Here is a 26590-nt window from a genome sequence, read left to right as displayed (position 1 = left end):
TTTGGGTCAATGCTAGCTGTCCCCAGCCCAGGATCTTGCTTACAATTGAAAAACATCGCCAACCGAGTGACCGAGTGCCAGTTAGCTAGGTCCCGCTCTATTTAAATTATTAGTGTGGACGTAGAGAAGGAACCCAGCAGGAATGGGATAATAATCTGTGGCTCTTACCAAGTCTAGAGTTTTTACATCTTCACAGCACATCCAAATATTATTCAACCCCTCACCGTACATCTCAGTGCTATATAAAGAGCATGCTAGGTCATGAGATAAGACCCCAAGCAGGTCCACCAGCAAGGTAGTTTGGTTGTTCATCTTGAAGACTGAAACCAGCTGGCAGTACAAAGCTCATCTGGTGCCCAGGCAGACCTGTAAGAAATTCATTGCCAAGTGATGTCAGCGGTGCTGAGCTAATGTTCCAAAGAGGGACTGGCACCAAGAAGAGCTGAGTGTCCTCACAGCTAATGCCATTATCACTTCAGAAAAGGAATTCAAGGTACATGTTTGAGACTCAAGCCAGCCTCAGAGATGGGACAGGCCCACTGGGTGGGGGAAGATTATCCTTTCAGCATCTACCAGCCTTACACCTCCTCCCTGTATATCTAGTCAAGGTTATGGTCAGGCAGGACTGTGGGCTGGGTGACATGACCGCTTTGGTGATTCCTGGCTAATTCTCTTCAGGTTTAAGGTGATCCACCACTTGTCTGAACAACCACCTTTTCCTGACAGTGGAATGGCTGCAACAAATAAAGCTTCACAGTTGCCACCTCAGGCATTATGTCCTTAGCCCCCTTTGCTAAGTGAGTCCATATTTCAGAGAAGGATTTCAGTGGTCTAAAATTGCAGCACTTTTCCTATATATTTTAAGCTCTGGTATCTTTTGTAGGATCTTCTGATGGTGCACTAGTCTCCCCTTCAGTGTATGAGCTTGGGCATGTGCTGATGCCCAACTATACAGCTGTTAAGGGACCCAGAAGCCCTCAAACCATGCTTTCACCAACATACCTTGTACAGATGTCTGCTTCTTAACAGCATAGACACTTCCCTCACCTTCTGCCAACCATCTTGACTTGACCTGAGCAGAAGGAAGCCAACTCTGACACTGTGTGGGGCTCTGTGCCTCCAAACCTCAGGAGATAACCAAGATCAAATAAAACAGAGTCTGCAGGTGAAAGCCTCTGTCAATGCTCTGCTGCCTAAAGGATCTCAGGAGACCCTCGATCCAGCTCAGATGAGTCTTAGTTCCTGTAAGGGCTCCGTTGCCAGAACCTGCTCAAGCCTTTATCCAAATCCTCTCTTCAGTAAGACAGCAGAAGACATTCCTAGTGCTATTATATCCACTTGTTATAACTCACCTGTCATGCAACAGTCAACAGAGAGGCAATTCCTGCTCACATAGCACACCCTTCTTACCAATGCATGCTGCTATTCTATGCCAGGGTAAATGCTGAGTCAGCTTCAGCGAAGCTGGTAGAGCTCTCCCACATTTATGGAGTTGGAATAAGAGGAAAATTTTGCTCATGATACAGCTGCCAAAATAAACCTTTATAGAAATACAGAAATATAGAAAGGACCTTTATAGAAATGAACAGTCTTAGAACCTGGAAAAGAGCAGATAGCACAGCAGTGACCATGACGCTAAAAGAAACTGCTCTTACCTCCACAGAGACATTGCACATAATGGAAGAGACACACAGAGCTTCTCAGTAAAGCAGAGCCGATGCTACAGGACATAAAACTTCAAAGTCAACCTTAGCAAATCATCATGATGCGACCACAGCAGTGAAGCGACAGGAAGATGTTACAAGAAAATTCTTCCATGACCAAAACCAAAGGCATCCCATTAGCATCAGTGGAAACAGTTGTGAGAGTAAGGGAAGACAATGTAGGCTCCCTTCAGACAAAGAGATGAAGAAAAAGAAATGCTTAAGGCTCTCCCATTTCATCAAACAACCCACCAGCCCCCTGAACATTTGAGGACACTCTTAATGCTACTTCAGACATTCACTTCATCCAGCACCTATGCCTGCAGCTGCAGAACACAACAGGGATAAACCTGGCCCCTTGTTACACCTATCAGCATGACCACGTCAGATCCACAAGCGATTTGCATGACCTAGTCCTTCATAGACCACATTTCACTGCAGATGTGATAAAAATCAGGCTGTCTCTTCCATTTACTGGATAGATTTGTTGTCACTCAGTTAAAAGGAGACCTTTTTGATTTTACAGTAGGTCTTGAAGAGAATAACCGCTAAGTACAAAATTCAATCCTATTTTTAAAGCAAATAAGAACAAATAAGGCCAGGAATTCCGCATGATTTCTGAGCAGAAATGAAACAGCTGCATCTCTCCCTTTTGCCTAATGCAAGACAATTAATGGACAGATATAAAGGATTACATATTTTGTGTCAAATTTTGGGGATTAGAATGTTCAGATAGGCAAAGAATGAAATAACATAATGGAACCTCAATAAAATTACAACAGTTTAACGATAATTGTGCTTTTTGGTATCTCAAAACCCTCAACCTTCATAAAGTCTCATTATTTCAAAATAAACCTTTCAAAAAGCTCAGTAGAATGACAAAGTGCTCAAATTCAAACACACACTTTGGAAGCATACTTTTCATATAGATATTTTTCTCATAGGCTTTTTTTTTTTTCAAATCAACCCCAACCTGTAATTCCATCTGCTATACAATTTCATGAACACATCTGTATTTCATTCCATATAGACAAAATACTGCACCATAAAAATAGAAATAGCTGGGAACAGGCAACAAAAACAATAAAAACAAACCAAAAACCAAGCCAGATTTGTACAGACACCAGATCAGAATGAGGAAAAAAATGCTGTTTGTACTGAACAATTGTGCCAATTTGAGAGAGAAGACTAGGCAGAAGGGGTCTTGTGAAACCCACTCTGGATATCTGGTTTGCAGTCCTGTCTTGTGCTTTAGGCGAAACCCAACAGCATTTTCTCCACTGAGATTTATTCATGTTTGGGTTTCATTTCCCACATCTTTCTGCCTTTTTTTTTTTTTTTTTTTTCTTTCTTTTTTTCCCTGATGGAATAGCTGGATTTAAGTTCAGTAGTAATTTTTCTCCTTGCTTTTAAAAAAAATAAATAAAACCCCTCATACTCCATTTGTGTTGAATTCTTCCTGGTCACTCATTTTTTGTTTGCTTTGATAAAGCAGTGGGGGAAAATGTTACTTTCCCCACAGTCTGGTGGAACGGAAATTGAGAGGATTCCCCTCATTGTGCTCCCAGTAAAGTCAATGTGTAAGATCCATGGAAATATTTTCTAATCAAGCAAAGAGTCCCAGCATTTGGGGCTCAATGCTTATTTTCCTGATTCCAACCTATGGGAGCAGCGTGGGGGTTGATGCAGGATTGCACTGGGCAGATGGGGGCTTGGTCCCCTCACATTTCTGGCACCAGGATCAAGCTGTGAGTCTCCCAACAAGGCTTTACTGGGAATAAACAGATGAGAGTTCCTGTCCACCTCAACAGTCCTCCCTGGCGCTCCTCCCCACACTGAGGGACCCAGCCAGCATTTCTGTGCCAGATATTGGTTATTATGGTATTGCTGGCTAGTCGCTGGGTCCAAAGACATTTTCCACCACATGAGCATAGAAGCAGTAGGCAAAGTCCTGCTCACTTCACCAGGAGTTCCCACCCTTTCCACTGACAGAGCACAAGGTACTATGCGGTTCAGAATAATGCACATGGCCAAAAATTGAGAGAATTTTCACTTGCCAGGATGGTATTTGTGCACTGACCATGGCAGTCCTCGAAATTCATTTTAGCCCATAAAGTCGAGGTATCCAGTGTGAGATTATCTTCTCAGTTCAATCCACAGAGATGAGGAGAGACAGCCATCCTTAAGGAGATGCATCCCACTTGCCTTAGACAAGTGTCTCAGTGCGGGCTGAATTGTCCTGGCGAGATTTTTGTCCCTCTCCATTCCTGGGGAGATTTTGCCTTTCTCCATTCCCGCAGAAAGGACCTGGATTTGTGGCTCTGGGCCAGTAACTGCCATTAGACAGACAACTTCTCAACGGCTGGAGTTAATGCCAACCAGTCTGTTCCCATGCTCAGGGAAGTGCCACTTTTCAATTATTTCAAAGAATGAATCCCCTCTTCACCCAAATGGAAACAGATGAACATATTTTTCCTTCATCAGTCCTAACAGCCCCTCTTTTTTTGTTCCCTCCCTGACTACTGCAAAATTCAGTGTTAAGATCAGACAAACCAAAATTGAAAGATCAGGACTGCAAATAATTTTCTTTCAATTTTGTCATTTGACTCCAGTTACAAACAGGCTGTATTTGGGGGGTGGGGGTTAAAAAAAATAAATCAATTAATGTTTTACAATTCTGGTGTCTATATCACATCTTAAAAATATCACTTAAATGGAAAAGTAACAGAAATAATAACCATTCACTCTTGAACACAATATTGATTCTAGTGTACAGGAAAATAGGATCCAGACAGGATTTTACAACTAAGAAGGGAACATTACAATAAAGGTTATGACATTTTATGAATATTTGTGTTATAGCTTTGAGCTTTATTGCAAAGCAAAAAATATATATTTGTATATATATATATATATTTTTATCTACATATCACCTCTGACATTGTATACAACACTAAATCACAAGAAATCAAAGAAATCATAGTGAGGTAGATACAAAACAAAGGGATGTTGAAGAATCCAGCTGCTGAATTTGGCTTAACGCAACTGTCATTAACATATGTATATCCAACACAGCAGTGAGCTTTGATTCACAGCTTAATAAATGGATCCTACTAACATTGATAATGGTATTAGAGCCCATTTAGAAATAATGCCATTTTGAAGGGCAGGGGGTGTGGGAGGGAAGTAAATCAGAAGCGTTTCCTACAAACTAGTCATCTCCCAAGGGAAAATTTTTTACTGATTTTTCATGACTTTTAATGTTGATAGAACAGCTCTGAGAAATAGCCTGTGTTCTAGGGGTACTAGCAGCGCATGAGGGCAGGCAAAGAGGGAGTACTCTACATTTGGGGAGTCTACTGGGGCTGAACTTAAGAAAAAGGAAGATAAGCCATCTCCCCTTCTTTTTGGATGGCCAAGAGGAAGCGGCACAGCCTGGGAATGCTTGAGGCTACATTCACCAGCGCATGCTTGTGAATAACTGCTTGGACTTGCTGCCAATGGCCAACGGAACAAGACTTCGGTAGAAGGGCAGCCCCTTAATGGATTCTGTTGCTCTTTTCAGGCAACAGCAGATACGTGGCAAGAAAGACGGTACCCCTGAAGTGACCGGGCATTGGTGTGACCGGTGTTGGTACCTGGTGGGATCTGGCTGCTTGGTCTGCATTCCCACAAGGAAACTTGTTAAGGCACCTGGATGACTGGGGCTTTTCAGTTAATCCTCATCACAATAGCTTGGGAGGGATTTGGAATAGCCTTGGGCTTCCTGGCTTTTAGATTTGGTCTATCAAACCAGGACAATATGTACTCGGTGCTTCCACAGAAGAAAAGACATGAAGATGAGAAGCAGTGGGTTTAGCTATAGCAATGGGGAACCAGGCTGGATACAGGAAAACCTTTCCAATAAGGTTGCGCATAGGGATGGCTGGTAAAAGCTCTTTGGGCCATTGGACCATCCTCATCCAGGAGGTGGCAGGTACAGCAAAGGAAGGGCACCCTCATATCCCAGGATGCAGGAGCCAGATATTAGCAGGGATGTAAGGAACTTTGAGTCGCTTTATATGAAACGCAGAAAACAACAAGTTTGAAGCTCTGGACTAGGCAGCACCTTTGCTGCTGCTCAGACATCTCCTAATATTCTTCCAAAGGTAGGAAGTGGAACCCTGGAAGGAATACAATTCCCCAGCTGTTCCACAAGCGGTGGCAATCTGAGCTTTGTTTTCATGTCATTTACCATGTCATGGCTGAATTGAAGAAAATGAAGAAAATTGACTAGAACAGATTGCTAATGAGCAGAAGCCAATGGGATTGTCACCAACTTGCTGTGTGAATCTACTAAATAAGTCACTGTTGTAGGTCATATTGTACATTTTGCTTTTCACCTAGCCAAAGAATGACCTTATCCTTCAGGAAAACACACAGAAGGTTATTGCTTGCGCATTAATTTTCAAGGGTTTTTTTTGTTAACACCTAGAGTGACCAGAAGACAGTCACGGAAAGTGTATATCACTTAAGAAGATCAAATTCCCCCTCTCTTGAGTGGGTCCCACTCCGAACTGCAGCCTTAGCCCTGGGAGGGGAATGCCTGATGTGAAAGTGCCACTTTGGCAGGGGCTGCTGAGCAAGCATGGAGCCACGTTGAAGGAGATAACTTTCAATGTTCATTGGCGGAGCAGAAAGAGGACAAGTCCCATGGTAAGCCATGGTGGAAAATGTTTCGGAAGCATGGTAAATCCTGTCCACTTCTGGGGAGATTCAACTCACCTAAATGGAACTAGTTAAAGGGCACACAAAAAAACTAAACTGGAAACCGACTGGGATGAACCCCTATCTGGAGGTATCTTGCTGTCTCTCTCGAGTATGGAAGGGATAATTCACTGGATGCCCAGCTTTTCTGTCTAAATTAGAGGATTGGATTCCTTGCTCATAAAGCCAGCGGCAAAGTACTTTGTCCAAACATCCCCAGCCAGGGCTGCGTGCGTCAAGGGATACGCTCTCTCTTAGGGTCTGAAGGGTGCAGGTGGCTTTATACTTGCCCACAAAGTGACTCTCTCCTGCTGTTTGCCAAACATGCTCCTACAGATTTGCTTTTTCATGTCACGGAAAAAGCTATTTTGAACTGAAATACAGGTCTGCTTCTATTTTAACTCTGATAGGTCCATGGCTTTGCTTTGAAGGGGCTGGGTAACCTGGAGAGGATAAAAAATGTGATGCCAAGCATCTTCCATGCATTTCTTTCCCTTTATAGATATTCTTGGTGAGTCATGGAAGGAAAAAGCCTTTGCAAGCTACTCCCTTTAAGAAACAGGAGTGTATGAACTTAAATGAATTTAGCTGCAAGATTACAGATTGAGTCAAACTTCCCTCCTAGGTTCTTCCATTCACTGAATCTATCAATTGGAAAATTATCTCCATTCTTTAACTTAAGGCTTTAGTAGAAACTGCTAACTGGGGCAGAGGATGACTCCAATTGGCCTCCTTAGGTTGGCACCTCTCAACAAGATTTTCAGGGAAGGAATTTAGGTGTTCTGCTTTAGAGTGAGCTGAGGGAGGAGGCGAAATGCTGTCTTTGATTTGGGTATTGGAGTAACCATTAACACAGCCCACAAATGACAATATTAGCATCCTTACAGCAAGTCCAAGGGACAACGATAGCTCCTTGCAAACACCAGCCACAAGCACAGCCTAAAACCTTCAGTGCAGGTAGATGGAAGAGCCCACGTTTGTGCATGAAAAGCAGGTAAGTAGACACTTGAGGCAATACAGCTGTGTTAGATATTATACCATTAAATAGACGATGGGTAACATGTATGAGGTGTCCTGCAATAAATTATCTGGGTATGAATGCTGCTTTCTAGAGAGCTGAGTTACATGAAGCACTCACAGGAGGTTTCTGGGCCCACCTGGATTTACAGATCAACCAACTGACTACTAACAACTGCAACCATGAGGTTGTGCAAGACGGGAAGACTGCCCCTAGCTTTTCCACCACAGTTGTTTTCAGATAAATGTGGCTTTAACTTCAGTATAAAGGCTGACATGAAGTTCTTGTTATGGACTCAAGCACAGAATACTGGCTGAAAGAAGCACCCATGCTGCCACAGGCTGATGTGCGCACTTGTGTTCCCACTGACACGTGGAAGAGGTTCTACAAATCCATTCCTGTCATCCTTCCCACTCTTCCTGGCTTCAGTAAGGGCCCTTTCTGTATCCACAGCTGTGTATGATACCCAGCCCAGCTGTCCCTTAGTCACATGGAAGAGCTTCAGTACATCAGGCATCCAGTAAGTCAGAAATGGGGTTTCATCTGCCATACACCAAAAGAAACTTGAGGTCATAGAATATCTCAAGTTGGAAAGAATCCATAAGGATCAAGACCATCAGGTCTGCGTGTAGTATGTAGGGTAAGAGTGGGCTAACGGCAGGAACCCAGGCTTCTGCCCTCTGCCAAGTTGTTTTAGTGCCTGGAGGTACCACAGCTGCAGAGACGCCTGCAAAGGGATCTGAAGAACGTTAGCGTGGTGGGCCATGGCTCTCAAGGGTGGGGAAGCCTTGAGTGAAAGAAAGGATAAGCAAAAGGGTGCTCATTTAAAACATAATGGTGAGGGGACAAAGGTCAAAGCATGGCCCAGTGAGGCAGCAGAGGGCTTTCTGAACAGAAGAGAGATGGAGGACAAGGGGTAGGTTGGTGAAGATCTCACTGTAAACTGGCCCTAATCGCCTCCCACTGGTATCGAGAGGGACCCTGCGGTATTTGCAGAGGGGGACCATGAGTGCAAAGTGCTTAAAGGCTTGGTAAGCATTAGCAACCCCAGTTTGACAGGCACAGAGAATTGGGAGTGATGCGCTCTAAGTTGCAGGGTGAGTCGGTGGTGGGTGGGGGACATGGCAGCCACATCTCGTGGTCTCATGGTTTCCTGAGCTCATCACTGGATGACCCTGTTTCCTCACCAACACTCTCTCCTCGGCACCCATTGGCAAACGGGTGGGGAAAGAAAGGTCATAAAGGCTAAATCCCCCCCGGGAATATGCTCCATGAATAACAGAGGAGGACAATTTTCTACCTTTCGTGGAAGGACAGGGAAGAAGTTTACCCAGTAGAGTCAGGCTATTTATAATAGCTTAAAGAAATATAAACCCTCTACTTTTATGGTATAGATGGGCATGATCATGTGTTCAGATATGTATATATATTATACACACCCTAACATGGACATACGCTATTATATATTTCTATAATATATAATATATAACACACACACGCGCGCACACACACACGTGAGATACTCAAACATCTTAACTCCTCTTAATCAAAACGCTCTTTGAACGTTGGGTAACACTCACTACATTTTCTATATAGACACTTTGTACATACAAGTCGTAAAGTGCGTTAAAAAGCGCGTAAAATTTTCTATGTAGAAAACTATATACATATAGCACACACATGTACTAAAACACTTGAAGTTAAGCCAAATTTCACCTTCATCTTCACATCCCCAATACCTACAATACAAAATCAGAATTCAAAAAGAAAAGAAATACACAAGGAAATAAATAAAAAACCCCAAACCTATAACCCAAGAAAGAAAAAAAAAAGTAATCAAGAAACCAAACCAAACCCAAAAACAGTCAACAGAAGCCTGGCACATGTAGAAAACATCAATTCATTTAGAGAACATAAAGAGGGTCATGTCCGAACCTCCTTTTTCTTAAAAACAAAACCAAACCAAACCCCTTTTGTTTGTCTGTTTGTTAGCTCTTATCATTTGAGAAAAGTCACAGTAGCACTCTCACCTTGAACCAGAGTTTGGAACTTTTAGTGTTTCTTTGTACAAAAGAAAAAACGGTTTAGGTTATGGAAAATAGTTGGGAAATTTGAGGTTGGAGAGAGGAGATAGAGAGAGAAACTGGAAGATTGCATAGTTGTGAACAGTGGCTTCTCATCAAGGTGAAAAAGTGCATCATCTGATAAAATAGCATTTGATTATTATTTTTTTGTTCGGTTCCATATGTTTTTTTTCCTCAGTCAACTGTACATGTTACACATGAAAAGGTATATACAGCACACACACATGCTAACATTAAACGTCTGACACTGAAACAGCCATTCTTTAAATGTTCCATCAGAGTTTTTTCCATGCAAATTTGTATTCTTTTTAAATACATTTTTTGCTACATCCTAAGACCACAAACTTGTCTAAGCCCATCTCATGTAATTTTGATCATTAGCAACACAAAAAGGGGAAAAGCACCAGAATGGCTCCGTTTGATCATCAAATCTCTGCTTTGACTTCTTTCTTTTTTAATTTTCATTCCTTCATTCACTGCTGGTTGTTTGCATTTTCTTTTTTGTTTGTTTGTTTGGTTTTTTTGTTGTTGTCACTTGTTTGCTTTAATTTTCTGGAGATGGGAAAAACAATTGACTTTTTTCTGTAAGTGTTATTGAGGTAATAGTTATGCTTAGCACCTGGGACAGGCAACAAAGCTTTCAAAAGCATTTGAGTAATGAAGTGTGAGTCCAAACACTGTTACCAACATCATAAACTAAAACCAAACCAAAACAAAACCCCAAAACAATTTGAGATGAATATTCCAGGTTTACATGCTACCTAAACCTACCACCCCCTTTCCATCTCTCTTTCCTTTTCCTCAAAGTAACAAACAGAATTAAAAAGAAATAAAAGAGACTTGGCACGTTCCCTCTTGCACCAGCCAAACAAAAAAACATAGGTGTTGTGCATTAAAAAGGATGCTTCAAAAGCTTTTCATGCTTGCTGCCTGCTTCAAGTGCATTTTAATATATGTCTGATCATTTACATTTATATAGGAAAGTCATGTTTGTTACACTTTATACAGGATCACTTCATTTTTGTCCTTTTTTAACCTTTTCATTTTTTTTGTTTTTTGGATAAAGAGTTGGTTATAACAATCTACAGTAAGGCTGCACAGGAAGAATTCTGTGTATTTTATTTTTTTTTTCTCTAAGAACTAAAGTATATAAAATGAGGTTTGATTCTAGCACCTTTTACAGTATTATTGGTGGTGTTCCCTTTAGTAGAAAATACCTTTGCTCAACATCTGTTCTATCATTTACCCACAGTTTCAGCAATACTTCAAAGGTAACGATAAGGTGACAATTGGCCCAACCCAGCAGTCCTCTGACCAAAAAAAATCCCCGCCCTGAAGTCAGGCAGAACTACTTGCGTGAGCAAAGCAAACCACCTTCGCCAGCTTCCCTCCTCTCCTTTGGTGAGGGCTGTGGCGCTCGCCTTGCTCGGAGCCGCGCGGGAAACCGCGCATCCAAAGAGGAAAAAAAAAAATAAATACACCAAGTTGCTGTCTTGCTGGGGAAGCTGAGATGGACAGGCTCACCAGCGGATGGTTTCACTTGTGGGGGAATAACGCCGCTCAGCACCTAGTGGGTTGCATCACCTCAGTGCAAAGGAAAGGCAAAGATGCTGCCGTGGGACGCCACCCTGGGATGCTGCCCTGCTGGCCCCATCGTCCTCCCTTCACAGCAAGGGGACATCTCCCTACGCCGCGGCAGGAGGAAGATGTTGCCTTGCAGCATACACCAGTGATGGGGAGAGATCCTGGGAGAAATTGCTATGGTGCGAAACAGCAGCTTTCCCAGCGCACTTCTGGGAGCAGGGAGGAGAAGGGCGGGCGGAGAGAGGGGAGCTGGAGAAATGAACGCAGGAAAGAGAAGCTCCTTGCCAAGGTCGTAACGCTTTACAGGACGTTGAGCTGTTGGTTTCACTCCAGCAGTGTATAATCCTGCAGAGGAATGGTCCATTCCCCATACAGTGGCATCAGAACCTCAATTATATATATATAATTATAACCGTAGCAATATATCTATCTATCTATCTATATTTATATATGTATACATTAAAATCTGTTACTGCACTGGCACATAATACAGAGGAAAAGTACTGGCGTTGCTGTTTGATGCAAGTGGTTGCCTTGACTGAAGTCCTGTGAAGAGTAAGCACCACAAGAAAAGGCACCACAGGGTTTTGAAAATTGAAATGTCGCTGCCCTAACACAGCCATCATCAACAAACATCAAGGGCTTTTTGGAGTTAATGAGGGCAGGTGGGGCCAGGCCAAATTCTGGCCTCGCTGACGGCAGAAAAACCAGGGTGTTCCCCGAAAAAATAGTGGGGTTCATGCAGGGTGGCTGGTGCCTTGGTGAAACTGAGACCACAATTTGGTCTTTTAAGGGGCATGTTGATTTTGCGAGCTCTCACCTAGCACTTTGGACATGTTTTAACAGCCTTCCTAAATTAAAAGGACCACATCTTGCCATGTTCAGCATGCTTGCACCAGTGTAAGGAAAGCAGACTTGAGCCTTGAAGGTTCAAAGCATGAACTAAACATAAACAGGGCACAACCTTCGATGGACTGCCTCCTGGGATGTGCTGGATGCCTTCAGCTGCCACCAAACCAGGGGAAGTCAAAGGTGCTCAGCAAGTCTGACCTCATGCCTCTGTGGAGCCCTGTCTTGAACATCTCAATCTGTCACTCACCAGGAGCCCAGAAAATAAATTTTCTTGGACACAGACAATGATCTTGATGGGTTTACAGAAGTCCCGCCAGACTGCGATGGAGATCAAAACCTACACGTCTGGTTTTCCAAGGTCTTAGCCCGTGTTCTCATTCACTCCTTACTCGGTCAAAACTTCCATTGCACTAAATGTTTTGGTTGCCCCTTGCTCTGTTTCATTTACTCATAAATTCGCGCTCAAGCACACACGCACACACACACCCCCTGCCCTCCAAGACAAAGAAAACAGAGGAAGAGCTGGGGAGTAAGACAGAGTACATACTTGGAGCCCTCCAGTAAAATGAGAAGTCGCTAGAAACACTATAAACCACAGGCTTCCCATGCATAAGGTAATTGCTTGGTGATCGAAAACAGAAAAAGAAGAGACTCGCAGGCACTCTATGCCAAGTTAATAGCACCAGTTTTGTATCGTGTTGACACCTGTCAGCCCAGCCCATCTAAACCACCCCTGTGCTTCAGACAGCTACTGACAAGCAACCTGCCCCTGCTCCTGGCAGCAATGCACTAAATCAAGGGCACCACCGCCAGGATCGGCAGAAACATGCTCATGGGACATAAAGGAGGGTCGGGTCTGCCCTCGGCCGCTTCTCTCGGCCAGCTCAGAGCAGGGGTTGTTGGCAGTCCTTGTGTCTCCCAAGCACCATGCGTGCAGCTTGCTGGCAGAAGCTAGATAAGGTGTTGAAACACTGCTGTCAGGGAGAAAAGGAGTTGCCTGTGGCAGGACTAGTAGTTTTCCTTGTTCATTCAGATCGACTTTTGGGGGTCTGATTTGGATCACAGACTCTCTAGACCCCCAGTAAGGATGGCTCACGTGCAGAAGTGACCTAGGAAGGAGCCAGCCTCTCCCAGCTGAACTGGCAGATCCTTGACGCTAACTTGGATAATGGGCATCTAAACCTGCAAGCCACGCTGGGTCAGAATGGCACTGGAAGGACAACTTCAGATGAATGACCTGGGTCCAGAATGGGCTGAATTCAGCTACTAAGGCAAGATTCAAGGCATGGGCATGACTGAGTTTCAACTTAGTTAACAAAAAATGTACTTCTTACTAGGAAAACCGAGACCATTATTTCTGTCTAACATGCCTGATCAAGAGGGTCTGGGGTGAGCAAACCCCTTCTTTGGAAGATTTCCAACCAGACAGGATTTAAGGTGACAATAAGACAAGGGGAAGCATGTGGCATGAGCTCTTGGGAATGCACCCGATGACTCACATGCTCTTTCCAGCTCTGCTTTCTCCAACTTCATGACCCAATGGGACTGTGCTAAACCCCTGGCTCCTCAGTTGACTTCCCTAAATGCTTTCCAAAGGGAGAGCGGAGCATTTCAGGGGATGGAGAAAAGCACTCCCCAAAAGCTTAATGTGGCATCTTGGCTGGGTTGTGCCAGTTCTTCTAGAGAAACCCGATTTCAGATCAGCCTTCCTCTTCATCTCTGCCGAGATACATGGAGACAAAGGAGAGGTGACATGATGCATTGCTTTGTCCTGCTCTGCCCAGCACCACCACTGTCTCACAGCACTTCTGATGTTAAGGTCTTGAAGCGCTTCACCAACACTGACTAAATAATCCTCACATCATTCTTGTGAGGTGTAACCTCCCGTTTCACACGAGCAAACTGAGGCACAGAGCAGTTACATGCCTTGCTCAAGGTCACACAAACAACCCCGGTGAAACTGCCAGCTCTTTTGGGGCAGGTCCATGTCCCTCCGTGTTTTGGTAAAGTGCTGAGCACAAAGGAGTCCTAAGCCTGGCTGCAGTCCCAGTGTACCTACTGCAAAGCAAACGGACAATATTCAGTGGTTACAGGTTACTGCATTCAAAAACATTAGAAAAAGCCAGGTGTCCTGCTTTAATAGCTTCTTTTTACCATTGTAGTGATTGGAGAATTTGAATATTTTTGTTTATCTGAGGAATCAAGTGCAAGAGTATTTTCTGCATTTTGAACGCTAACAATGAGTTCCAGCAATGATTAGTCAAATTTCAATGCTTATGGAAAAAGTGCCACTTCTGAAATACAAGTATTTAAATTGTGCTGTTCTCCATGGCTGTGCCAATTTTCCAGTACTATCAAAATTCACTAATCAAAAATGCTCCTAGGATGGAAGCTAATTTGAGAGGATACCATGGAATTTCAGGATTCCTTTCAATTGGAAGGTGCTCAAGAGCTTTACAAGAAGTATGTAACTAGTCTGTCTTCCCAGCACTTTTGTAGGGTGGACAAGGACCTTTAAACCCACATTGCAACACTTGGGATGAGTGTGGCAGAGATCCAGGGCTGGAGGTGGAATTATTGATGGGACTTAGGCAACAGCTTGACCATTTCAATATCACATGCCCTGGAGCACAGGCCAATGGTACTAGGGAGGGAATATATTACATCTGCCAGCAGTGGCAATCCTAAAATCCCCTCAGCTTTACCAACCAACAGCCCATAGCAGAGATGGAGAGAGAACATGTGTCTTTCAGGCACCATGATTTTACCTCCTGTATATGGCAGTGCATTCAAAAATACATACACCAAAGGGATGAAATTTCCTTGCAATCAAAAAAGTCATTCAAAGCCTCCAAAATATATAGCCTTATTGTGAAAATCCTGGTTTTAGGGGAACAGCTCCATAATGGAGCGTGCAATGTCAGGTTCACATCACTGATCACTGTTGGCCTGTGATACGGAACACACAGGAGACCACACAAGGGCTTCACCCCCAACTATTATCTCATCCTGGTTTCATACTGGGTAATTACATCGGTTTTAGTGAAATGGTCTGAACTTGGCCCGATGACATGAGTGGAAGTCACCAGACCTAGATGTGAAACAGTCCCTCCCTGAGTAATTTAACTACTTTTGAAACTACTTCCCATTCCTCATTGGAACAAAAGGCTGGAATGGTAAAACAGTTTGCAGAGTGGAAACATTAGCAAAAACCGTTGGGTTTCTTTCTGAGAGAAAAATGTTTTCCACCAAATTAAAAAAAAAAAGTTTTAGATCCATTTTGGGAGGGGGCAGATTTGGTAGCTAATGGCAAACTTTGATGTTCAATGTAAAATCTCTTCCCTTTCACTCTCCCTACACAGAAAAGATGGGGTCCAAGGGATTTGGCTCCAGTACCTATTTAGACACTTTTTTAGAAATGACGCATCACGGCTCTTCTCCAAATGGCTGCAATTACACCCAATTTAAGGCTTTTTTAATTGCTTGAATTGTACTTGGAGGTCTATGGATAAGTGTGAACCAGTCCACTTTCCCTATTACTTCTCCATCATAAATTTGTTGACTGATACGCAGGCTTCAGAAATTGTTGGAAAAGAAACAGGTTATATGGGAATGGTGTGAAACTGTGGTAATTTGAGGGGGGTCGCCTGGGGAACACTTGGTGTGTAGTTTCCCTTGCGGCAGTGCCAGCTCAGAGCAGGTCCATTGAAGTCAAGCGGCTTCAACTTCAGGCTACGGAAATTTCTGCAGGTGCGTGTCCCTGTGTGTACTCGTACGCCCTCAGAAACTGAAATAAAATCCTGAAGTGAACAGATTGCAGGTGTAATCAGCTGGCATTTGTCCTGGCTCTTCACTACTTAGGGAGGAAAACAGTGTTTGCTTTTAAGGTGGAAGAAGGGGAGGAAAGACGGGGGCGGCACACAGGTGGTGTTCAGCTGGGTCTGAGGGAAGGAGGCTCTGGCACTGGCAGTGAGTTTTATCGGTAAATACAGCTAGAGAGGAAAATGTGAGCTGCTTGTCCTTGTGACTGATGAGCGGGAATGACATCTGGAGAGAAAACAATAATCATTCCCTTTGAGTGGCTTTTGGCGTTTCAATTCTAAGGGCATGGAAATCAGATTTGGGGGGTTTAATCCCTGCGAAGGAGGACCCAGTTGGCTGCGTGTGTTAGCAGGGCTGTTCTCAGGGCAGTGGTGATCCTGGTGGAAGGGGAAACCATCTCTTCCTTAGCTACAGCCGGAGACTACGAAGCCCCCATGTAGGTCAGGGGTGTGCTACACTCAGATGGCTCCACCTGGAAAGAAACTACTGATTTTGTCCCAGTTTTGCTTGGGTTTTGACAAAATCTACAAGCTCAAACAAGAAATCTATTATCACAGATTATAGAAAAAAACAGTAATTTTTTTTCTAAAAAAACCCAGTAGGACCCAGTTTGGGCATCCCTAGCACCAGCAGAAATGACTGTTTTTAGCATAGGGAGTGTAAGGAGGCACCTGGACATCAATGGAGCTTTACTGATTTATACTGACACTGCGTTTGGCCCAATTTTGGCTTCCAAATGTCTGAAGAAGTGGAAGATCAGGTGGTACAACATTTCCTCAGAAGGGCCTTAAACTTCTGATGGTCTTTTGCCCCTGTTTTTACTTTAAAAAAAACCCAGCAAAACCACACAAGAAATATTTATTTCAACCCTGCTTGCAAATCCCAAATTGCTAGCACCTCACACCAGAAACTACCTTCCTCATCTCAAAAAGCCCTTTGGAATTCACAATGTGTTCATATATATTAAAACATATATACTGTTGCAGTAACATGGCATGTATGCTTTTCTATATTTCCACAGGACTGTGTATATAGACACAGACATACATGTTGATTAGTCCCTTTAATCCCGAAAATTCATAGCCACCCACTTCCCATCAGGCCTAATATATTGCAGGAGGAGTTCTCGCTCTCCTCCTGCTTTTTCACCTTTGCAGTTAAAGTAGCCATTGCTGCTGAAGTGGGTCAAAGTAAAACGACTGGGTGCAACCACAGCCAGGTGTATTTACTGTTGAACAGTACATTTTCAGGAAAATTAAAGGGCGATTTATTGATAAGGTGAACTTTCTGTCTTTTTTATTTTGTTTAAAATAAATAAATAAATATATATATATATATATATAATGCCCTCAATACCTTATAGGCTATATCCTATTTACTTCTATGAGGTGGGTGACAGCTAGCTTTGAAAGCAGTCTGCGTTTACATCTTTTTTTTTTGTCTACTAGATACACATGAGACTTTAATTGCTTTCAAAACCACACTTGCCCTCTCTCACCCCTCTCAGTTCATCCCTGTTCAAGACACAGATGTGTGATGCTTTCTTAGGGAAAATCTATATGTTGGCCAGCATTTGGTTGGGTTGAACAAAGCAGTTAGCATAGCACCGAAGGAGTTACATTGCTGATTTTTCCCCAGCTTCAATCTTTTTTGTAACAGAAGCAATAAAAAGAACCCAGAAGCACCGAGCTGAGTGCTTAAAACAGGGCAAATAAATGGCTGGGGAGAAGAATGGGGAAGGAGCAGACCCAAAGGTGATGCAGATGAGCAGCAGCCCATCTGCAAGAGTAGGGCTTCTGAATTTGCTCTGCCCCAGCGGGAAGATAAGCAGCTGCCTGGTTAGTCACATAGAAGAGCCTGGCCCATGTAGCCAGAAGATTTCGAACTACCTCCCCACGGCGGGTGCAGAAAAGACTCAGGGAAGTTACATGGCAGACCAAGACAGAGCTGGAGGAGGAGGGTTTCCTAGCTTCGTTCTTGCTTCATGCAAGGCAAGTCTCGGGTTAGAGAAGACAACGGCCGCCTGAACCACCACCCCCTTATCCAGAACAGGCCAGATTTCACAGTCCTTACTCAGGAGAGAAAACCAGACCCAACAACAAAACCCAGGAGTTTTGCCTGAGTAAGGAGTGCATGAATAGGCTTCAAAAGGCTTTTCTAAAAGGGAGCAGGGAGCCTTGCCTCGCATTGCATTTCTGAAAGAGACATCGTATCATGGTCAGGACAGTTAGACAAGAGAAACACTTGGCTCAAAACCACAATACCCCGCCAGGCTTTCTATCCCTTCCCTCATTCTAAAGAAAGTTATCCTGGGTTTTGCCCGCGTGTCTTTGGGTTCAACCAGGGATGAATCCACCTTGATGGACACAGAATCAACAGGCAAAACTCCCGTGGACGGCAACGGAAGTTTTGCCTGTGGAGGACGGTGAAGGCAGGCCTGGTCTAGTCTCTCTGGATGTGGCACGGATTGTTCTCCAGGAAAGTCGGTACTTTGAGAAGAGTCATGCGTGAGCAGCGTCGAGTCTAGCTTATCCCTTCACAACCCACCTGCGCCCTTCGTGGTAAGGAAAAAGTTCAAAAGAAAGCTACTGTACAACCAAGTAAACTGCAATTATTGTGCTGTCTTAGGCAGTCAAGAAACTTAAAAGGCAAAAACAAAAAGAAAGAAAAAATACTCAATGTGTTTATCGGTTGAGACTCTAGTTTTCCCATGCCTACAAGAGTCCTCAGCAAACAGTATACCAGCCTCCCAAATAAGGTCCGGGCTATTCCAAAACTGCGTGAGCAAATTTTTCACTGTATTCAGATGGAAGCTGATGACTGAAAGATTAGTGCACATTAACCGTGGCTGATGAGAGCAACTTTTAAAGAAATTCAAGTATTCGTCAGTAATCTGTTAGGTTCAGAAATACTTTTGTGATCTTTAGTTTCAAGTTTCCAGAAACAGAAAGGAAAAGGGAAAGGTCACCTGTTTTGTAAGAAAATAATATTGCAAACAGTGCTATTATATTTGACCAGGAAAGCAAGGTTATTCAGTTGGCGCACAACAATCTTCTCCATTCCTTGCTTTTGGGGAGAGAAAAGACTTAAGATCACTTTCTCAACACATGCACGCACCAGCAGGTTTTCCTTCTGCGCATTGTAACAAGCCCCTTTACTGCTCATTCCTGATAACAGCACGAACCCAGCAAGAATTAAGTTTTTACGGCGCACTTCCAGCACCTCTCACATGCATTTACTTAAGCCTCACAACACCCCTGTGAGGTAGGTAAATATTATTATACCCATGTACAGATGGGTAAACTGTAGGCACAGAAAGGTTAAATCACTTGCCCAAGGTTACACAGCAAATTCGTGGCAGAGCTGGGGTCAAAACCCAGGAGTACCATCACCCAGAGATCTGCAATGAGTTTTAGACCGTGGCCACTTTCTACGCTCACTGTAAAAGACCATCTGACAAACACACCATCGCACGAATGCAAATAACTCGGCGTTATTACAAAGTGCCTGGTTTTCAAACAGTTGCTTTGCTGCATGTGTCCCAAAGGCGGGGAGGGGGATGTGGTGGTGGAAGTAAAGTTTATGCTTTTGAAAGTTTATGCTTTCAAATCCTTTTTGTCTGCTCCAGTGCTTTGTTTTGTTGTGGTTCTTGGTTTGGTTTGGTTTTTAGTTTTTTAATGTCCAACAGGAAATGATATTCACATTATTTTATCAACAATGTCACATTCCACTTGGGTTGTGTGTATGTCTGAATATACACTAAGGTCCAGATGGTTTATTCAGATGTATTTTAATTGTCACCAATTGCCTCCCTCCTCATCAGTGAAGAGCCTATGGGACATATGCAGCTATCTGTCATCTCATTTTCTTGTTTTTCTCATTATCCTACTGCCTGAGCTTCAAGTGAGGAACAAAGGTTGAACACAGGCAATCTCTAGCACAGCAGGAAGGCTCCCACCTTCCTTCACATCACACCTCAACAGAAAAGAGCCGCCGCAACATCATTCACAAGTTCAAACACAACAGAACAATGAAGCCATTCTGAACGTACTCATGGAGAAATCAGTGGATTGCAACAATCTCTAGTGGTACCCAAAGGTCTGGAAATGTGCTCTGCACACAGTGAAAGGTTTGCCCACGTCAATTTCGGATAGCCTCAAATCTTCTCGTTCAAACCAGGCTGAGATTCTCTGCACCAGAATACACCTGAGCTCCAAGGAAAAAGAAAAACAGCAATCATAACCCTGGGAAACTACCATCCCCAAAGCCCCAGGGCTTTAGACAACTGCCAAAATAACAACATGCAAGCTTCAGCAAGCAAAGGGTACACAACAGAGTTCACATCATCCCTACCACCTAACATCAACTACCGCAGCTTCGGTGGGGATTGGCATAGACCTTATTTTGTCATGGTTATTTGGGTTTTTGTTTTCTGGGGTTTTTTTGCATGACCACATTTGATCTGAACAGAATCCAGAGAAAAGCTAACCCAGTTAAAGAAGAAAATATCCTAGAAAAGCCTGTCTCCACAATTTTCCACTGACTCCGGCAGCTTCCAAATTGTCTGTTGCCCAAGCTGCCCAGCAAGCAGGCACTAAAAGGTTTTGCAAATGCACAGTAGTAAGTTTTCCTTTCCAAAGCACCTCTGAGCTTCAATGGAATCACACTGGACAAACCTCAGACCACATTTTCTTCAGGAGGTTTAGTCATGCTGTAGGTATGTGGGTGACAGGTGTGTCATGCATTCTGTGTAGGAATGAGGAGCAGGGATAAATTGTGAAGTGAATCTTGTGTGTATAAAAATATATCTGAAAAGCACAGGATGATTACTCTCTGAAAGTCAATAACAACACTCCCCTCGTGAGCAGCATCAGCCAGGTTTTAACAGACTACTGACTAAAGCTTGAAATTAATTTTGTCCTGTTTCATCTAGTCAGCTTTAAATAAAAATACATGCAAATGACTACATACTTTGGCAGGTGCAGAGAAGGATAGGATGAAGCAGACAATTAGCTTCAATCCAAAACACTGAAAATATATATATTTACACTTGAAATTGGTGGCTTGCTTGCACTTTCCCCTGGTAATTATACAACATTGGCTCCTCTTCTGCAGTTCAGGTTGGATATGCTGCGGATGAAAAATGCCTTGTGTGGGTGGCAAAGCATGACAAGGGCATGGGCTCAGAGCTTATAATTTCCTGTATTCCCATTGCTGATTTGGTCTGGTCTGAATCATTCCTGTCTCCAAATTAGCTGCCTACAGATGTATAGCACTATCATGCTAAGCATGCTAGCCATCTGACATGGATGGAGGGATGGATGGGTTGACATCAGCGCCATAAAAGTGACGCTGTTTGCAGAATAACCTCAGCAAAAAAGAACCAATGTGAACCGAAAAAATATCTTGTCCATTGAATCAGGCAGAAAATAGAAAAATGCCAGATCAGAACGGATGTACTCCACCAAGTCCTGAATCCTGGTCTGTGGCATACAGTTATATCTTTATCAGTAAGTTAAGCACTGCCAGGATCCATTCTGGCCATGAAGCCAACTGACAAGTGCTGGCCACATCCACGCTACTGAACTCTTTCACCCCCAATACGGAGTGGCTGCATCCAAACTGCTGGTTGGAAATGGTCTCTGGCCAGCGTCCATGCCCCGTCGGAGTGGGTCAAAACCATGCCAGGGAGTTTTGAACAATGGAACAGCGGGGATGGTGGAGCCCTCATGCCCCAGCTTTGCCCTGGCACAGCACAGTTGGCTGGTTTAGATGATCCCAGGGTGAATCCAGCAGCAGAAACCTGCCAGAGAAGTTGCCCACTGATCTTGTGATGTGAATAAATATGGACTCAACCATCTCCGTGACAGTCTGAAAAACCCCTCATGCAGTATCTTCTGGCAAGAAAGTGTGACATGGTGTATAACTAAGCTACCAGGCTGAAGCGGCAGCGTTAAAACCCAAGTGAAACCAAACAAGTCACTGACCATCCTGCCAAAGTGCACAGCAAAAATCAAAGAGACCCTGGGGGAAAAAAAACAAAACCCCACACTCAAAACAACAGGGGGAGAGGACTAGACTCTGAGCATCGGGATTAGTACCAATAAAAAGCTGGGGGTAATTTTCCTCCCTGAGCTCTTGGCTTGGCAAAAGGCGCTGTTTGGCAACAAGATCACAGATAATCCCAAGAGGAAATGGTTCCCACACCAAACTGCCCACCATGAACTCATCGGGTGCAGTGGTAGAGCACATGATTTACGTTAAGGCTGTAATGAAGTCCTTCAAAGAGAAACAGTTCTTCAGGGCTGACACAGGCTCTCACTGGAAATCTCTTGCTAAATCAAGATGCCAGTGGATATCATTCAAAGAAAGCTAATAGCAGAGGCAGAAAATTTATGCAACTAAGCGTAATGAAACAGTCTTAACACGCAGTGGAGGCACCTGCCTTCGTTGTTATCCATACCATGAGCCACGAAGGAGGACTGGAGCGGGAGTGTGTCAAGCCCTTAGTCAAGCTGGTTTGGCTGTGAGAAATTAGCACTGCATTGAGAGGTAAGGTCACTTCTAGAGTGTTTTGCCCCTCTGCTCCCATGACGGGATGGAGAGGACGGCTGTTGGTTTGGTGGTCTGGAGCAAGGGTCCCGTTCCTGAGGGAAGGCAGGCTGCAGATACTCGTGAGAGGCAACACTGAAGGGTCTCCTCCTTGACTCCTGGTGAGTGTGCCTTGGCTCGTTGACTCATTTCACTGTCCTGGTGCAAAGCTGCAGAGTCCGGCCATTCAGTGTGGCCAGGGAGTGGGATGACACCTCCAAACCAGACCTCAAGGTTGACAAGCTCAGGGAGGGGGACCTTCTCATGGTGCTTTTGAAAATAAGAATGCTATCTCCTGGAGAAAAGGTCCCTGAGGAACAGCAGGGTTGTTTGCCATCCATTCCTTTCTCATGCTTTTGTCAATGAAATGCAGATGTGTAGAGGTGAGGTCTTCATGGAAGGACCGTGGAGAGTCTTTGTGGAGGGTGTGAATCTCAGGGAACTGGATCAGAGTACGTCTACGCTAATATAAAAGGTAAGACAAAAGAAAGTTCTGGGAGGAGAAGTGCAGGCCTGTTGCTCAAGGATGGCACCTCTGTGTTTTTATGACTCAGTAGCTGGGGTCAGCAAGTTCACTTCACAAATTACCTCTCTTTTATGGAGACAGCGTATTGATTAGGGAAGAAACAGGGTGAAATGTTAGTAGGACACTTGAGGAGGGACTGGTTATGGGACACAGACAGTGGAGGAGGGAAATGAAAGCTTTTCACAAATACATATAAGTGTGTGTACATATATATGTATTTACGTGCACAGTAAACAAGGGACTGGGAATTTAGATAGGGATGACAAGACAAAAATCCCTCCCTTTGCACGAAAATGTGACCATCATATTGGTTGCAATCAGAGCCCAGAAACATTAGCCTGAAATGGAGTTTGACTGGGAATTACAGTACCAGTGACAATTTGGCTTCTTATAAACTTTGCCATGTGTCTATAGTTTAGCGTGAATGAGTCCTGCCCTCCTTGAAAGGGATAGACACCAGTTAAAAGTTTTCTTTACAAAACAAAATGAAACAACTGAAGAAATCCCAACATTTTCTCAGAACACTGCAAAGGATCACTGATTGAAAAAAATGTTTCTCTTCAGGTATATTCAGGCGAAGAAAGCATTCAGCTTCTTTAAACTGTTATATAAAATTGGTACTAGTTTCTTTAAATACTATTATAATTAAAAAAACCAACTGATTCATCAAATAAAAAAAAAATCATAATCATAATTAAAAAATATCCCCCCCATGCTGATCTTCTCTTCAGAATAGGTCAGCATGGGAGTTTTGCACCCTAGACAGTTACAGTATTTCTGGAATAAAAAATAGCAATTACACACAGAAAATACTACAGCATTCACTTAAAAATTTCTCATTTTGTTGTTGTTTTTCCCCTCCCAAGTAGAGGGATGGTGGGATTGAAAAGATGCCCTGAAATGGGAATATTCCTTTAAAGGAGCAATACTCTTGAAATGCAAAAGGGTGTTGGATAGACGCAAACCCGTGATTTAACTCGAAACAAGAGATTCCAGCACAGAAACAGAGAGATGTGAATGTTCAGACACCGAGCGGGTTGTTTGGAAACGTCCAGACACCCACACAGCCCTTGGCAGGTGACTGTCTAGGCTTTGCCATCATCAGAGGTGGCAGCATCTCCTTGCGGTGAGAAGGCTAAGCTAAACCACGATGTTCTCACTACACTCTTGAATTTCCTCTGGTGGTGTTTCTCGCCATGTACTTACAGTAGAGGGTGACACGAGACAGTTTTTATCAGCAGTTCCCCACATGTACCGAGTTGAAGAATTCTCAGCTAAATCACAACAACAACATCAACAAAAATACAAAGCACCAAATCATCTCGAGACGTGAGTCAGTTTACAGGTTATTACCGTTTGAAGAAGTTTGTTGGTTGTTTTGTTGTTGTTTGTTTGTGTTTTTTTTTATCCCGATTTTCATGTTTTGTTTTCCTTAAAAACAAAACAAAACAGAACAAAAATCAAAACCCCAAAATCCCAAAATGGAACGAAGGATGCTTTACAATCACTTTAAGGCTCGCACTGAATGAGACATGACAGGTCTTACACGAGATTACAAATAATACATGTATGCCTTTCACAGCCTTAAAATGATACAGTAGGTCAAATTATTTCGCCAGTCACTGATCAAGTATTGTGCCTTTAAATTGACTCGCTTTTTGCTACTATGCTGAGTTTTATTATTACTGAAATAGTTATTGGATATGTGTAAATGTACTTTAGGATAATGTTTTTGGTATATATAATTTCGATGTTTGCAGATTTCTTATTTTCCAGAAATCAAGGTGGCAGGCCTTATTCTGGGCTCAGACGGGTGTTATTTACTCCACTGAGGACAGTGGCACTTTAGCGTGTGCAGTTGTTCAAAACAAGATCAGATACTGTATTACCACATTAATCTGGTGCAAACCGACCATTCCGCATGGCCTGTTTACACAAGGAAAACGGTTACATGGTGGGATTGCGTTTGTAACACGACTTGGTCAAGGGTTGCAGGCTTGGCCAAATGGTGTTATAAACGCATTGCCAAATTGAGTTACAGACCTGATTTTGTCTTTCAGCTGTTGGAAAAATCAAACTCCACTGGGGGTGTCTTGGCTTTCCTTTCTTATCTTTAGACATTTGGGTTTTTTCTGCAAAATCCAATAAGAGCAACAAGATTTTTTTTTTCATATATTTCTCTCTTTTTGTTGTTGTCGTCGTTCATTTTTTCCTTTTTTTTTTTAATTTTTTTTTTTTTATTTTAAGGTTTGCATTTCAGTTGGTTGGTTTTTTTCCTGGCATGTAATCATCAAAGAGTTTTGCATGAGAAAGGTGACAGTACTTAATGAAACTCAGCACCTAAGGGCATAAGGCAGTTGTAGGTTTGTTTGTTTGTTTTTTTTTTTATTTTTCAATCAGCACCAATCCCATAAATAATGTTCTACACTTGGTGTACGGTATAAAACTGATGTGGAGATGCCTCCTTCTCCACCTGTGAATCCTAGGTGTGGAAGTTGAAATACTGTTTCTTGTGTGTAAAAAACAAAAGAAAAGTTTTTCTTTTTGTTTTTACTTACAAAACATAGAGAATATCTTTTTTTTTTATACATACAGCAACCAGAAAGAAAGCTTATCTGAAGGTTTGTGTTTGTTTCATGATCTGTGTTTACCGTAAACAAAAATAAGGTCCCCCTCTTTTACTTTTGCTTTAAGGAGCTTTAAAGTGAAGATTCATATTGTAGCAACTCATATAAGAGAGGTCCATCTCTATACCTAATACCTACAGCTGTGGGGGTGACATATTGGAGGATGTTGATAGTTCTTCTTAACCTCCTGTCTACAAAATGGGCATCCCATGCAGGGTATCTTTTTCTTGGGATGTCAATCTTAATGAGAGGCCCCTCGGGGGGGTAGGGTCGCCCAGATGGAGTAGATGGTACCATTGCTCTCACCTGGAAAACGGGCAAGCAAGTGTCAGCTGTGAGTTCCTCCTGTTGCTCCGTGACCGCTCTGGTGGGCGTAGCCTGGGCCCCCCGGTACCCAGGGGTTTGGGGTGCCATGGGCTCAACATCAGGGGGCAAAGGAATGCCCCAGAGCAGCTCGGCGCAACAGGAGCTGGCAAAGATCTTAGCTCTTGGCCCCATGGGATGCAGCACACCATAATATAACAGCATCAAAGCTATCCCAGCAGCAAAGCTAAGAAAGACACAACACAGTGCTGGCACGGCATATGAGTCAGTAGTGTCAGGATCTCTGTAAAAATACCAAAGGAGTGTCAAGGCAGCGTTCTCCGTCAGGACTACCGTGTAATACGCAAACATTCTGTATCGAGTCCGCCCTTCCTTGACATTAAACCAGCAGAAAATGTACACAATCCCTACCACCATGTTGAAGAGGATCTCCTCCCACTTAGACATGCAGAAATCTGTCCCACCATGGATGATCCAGAAAGCCATGGCACACCAATGGACCACTACAAAGATCCCAAAGTAGAGCTGGAAGATGGAAGCAAAAAGAGCAAAAGAAATAACTCGGGATGAGATGGTGAAGACGCGCCAGAAGAGATGGATGAGGGCCCCTCTGTAGCTCATACTCTTCTTGTCGTCCCTAGAGTCCCGAAGAAGCTTGTGATAGGAGGCTAGCACCCAAGCCAGGGACATCAGGGAGGCCACAGAGGACACAC

General features: G+C 43.4%; 1 protein-coding gene across 2 annotated transcripts in view; it reads right to left on the bottom strand.

Annotated features, from left to right (window-relative positions):
• The window catches only part of XKR6 (XK related 6), a 212549-nt gene that overhangs the window by 5337 nt on the left and 180622 nt on the right, over nucleotides 1-26590 (bottom strand). For both annotated transcript variants that reach the window (XR_008822588.1, XM_056343804.1), the window contains exon 3: nucleotides 1-26590. This exon is cut by the window's left edge. Coding sequence is in view for 1 of the 2 variants with exons in the window: in XM_056343804.1 (XP_056199779.1) it covers nucleotides 25626-26590 (965 nt within the window). In the remaining variant the exon portion in view is untranslated.

This window comes from Falco biarmicus, chromosome 6 (genome assembly GCF_023638135.1).
Source record: "Falco biarmicus isolate bFalBia1 chromosome 6, bFalBia1.pri, whole genome shotgun sequence".
Lineage (NCBI taxonomy): Eukaryota > Metazoa > Chordata > Aves > Falconiformes > Falconidae > Falco > Falco biarmicus.
Note: the sequence above shows the minus strand (reverse complement) of the source record. Positions and strands in the feature narration are given on the sequence as shown.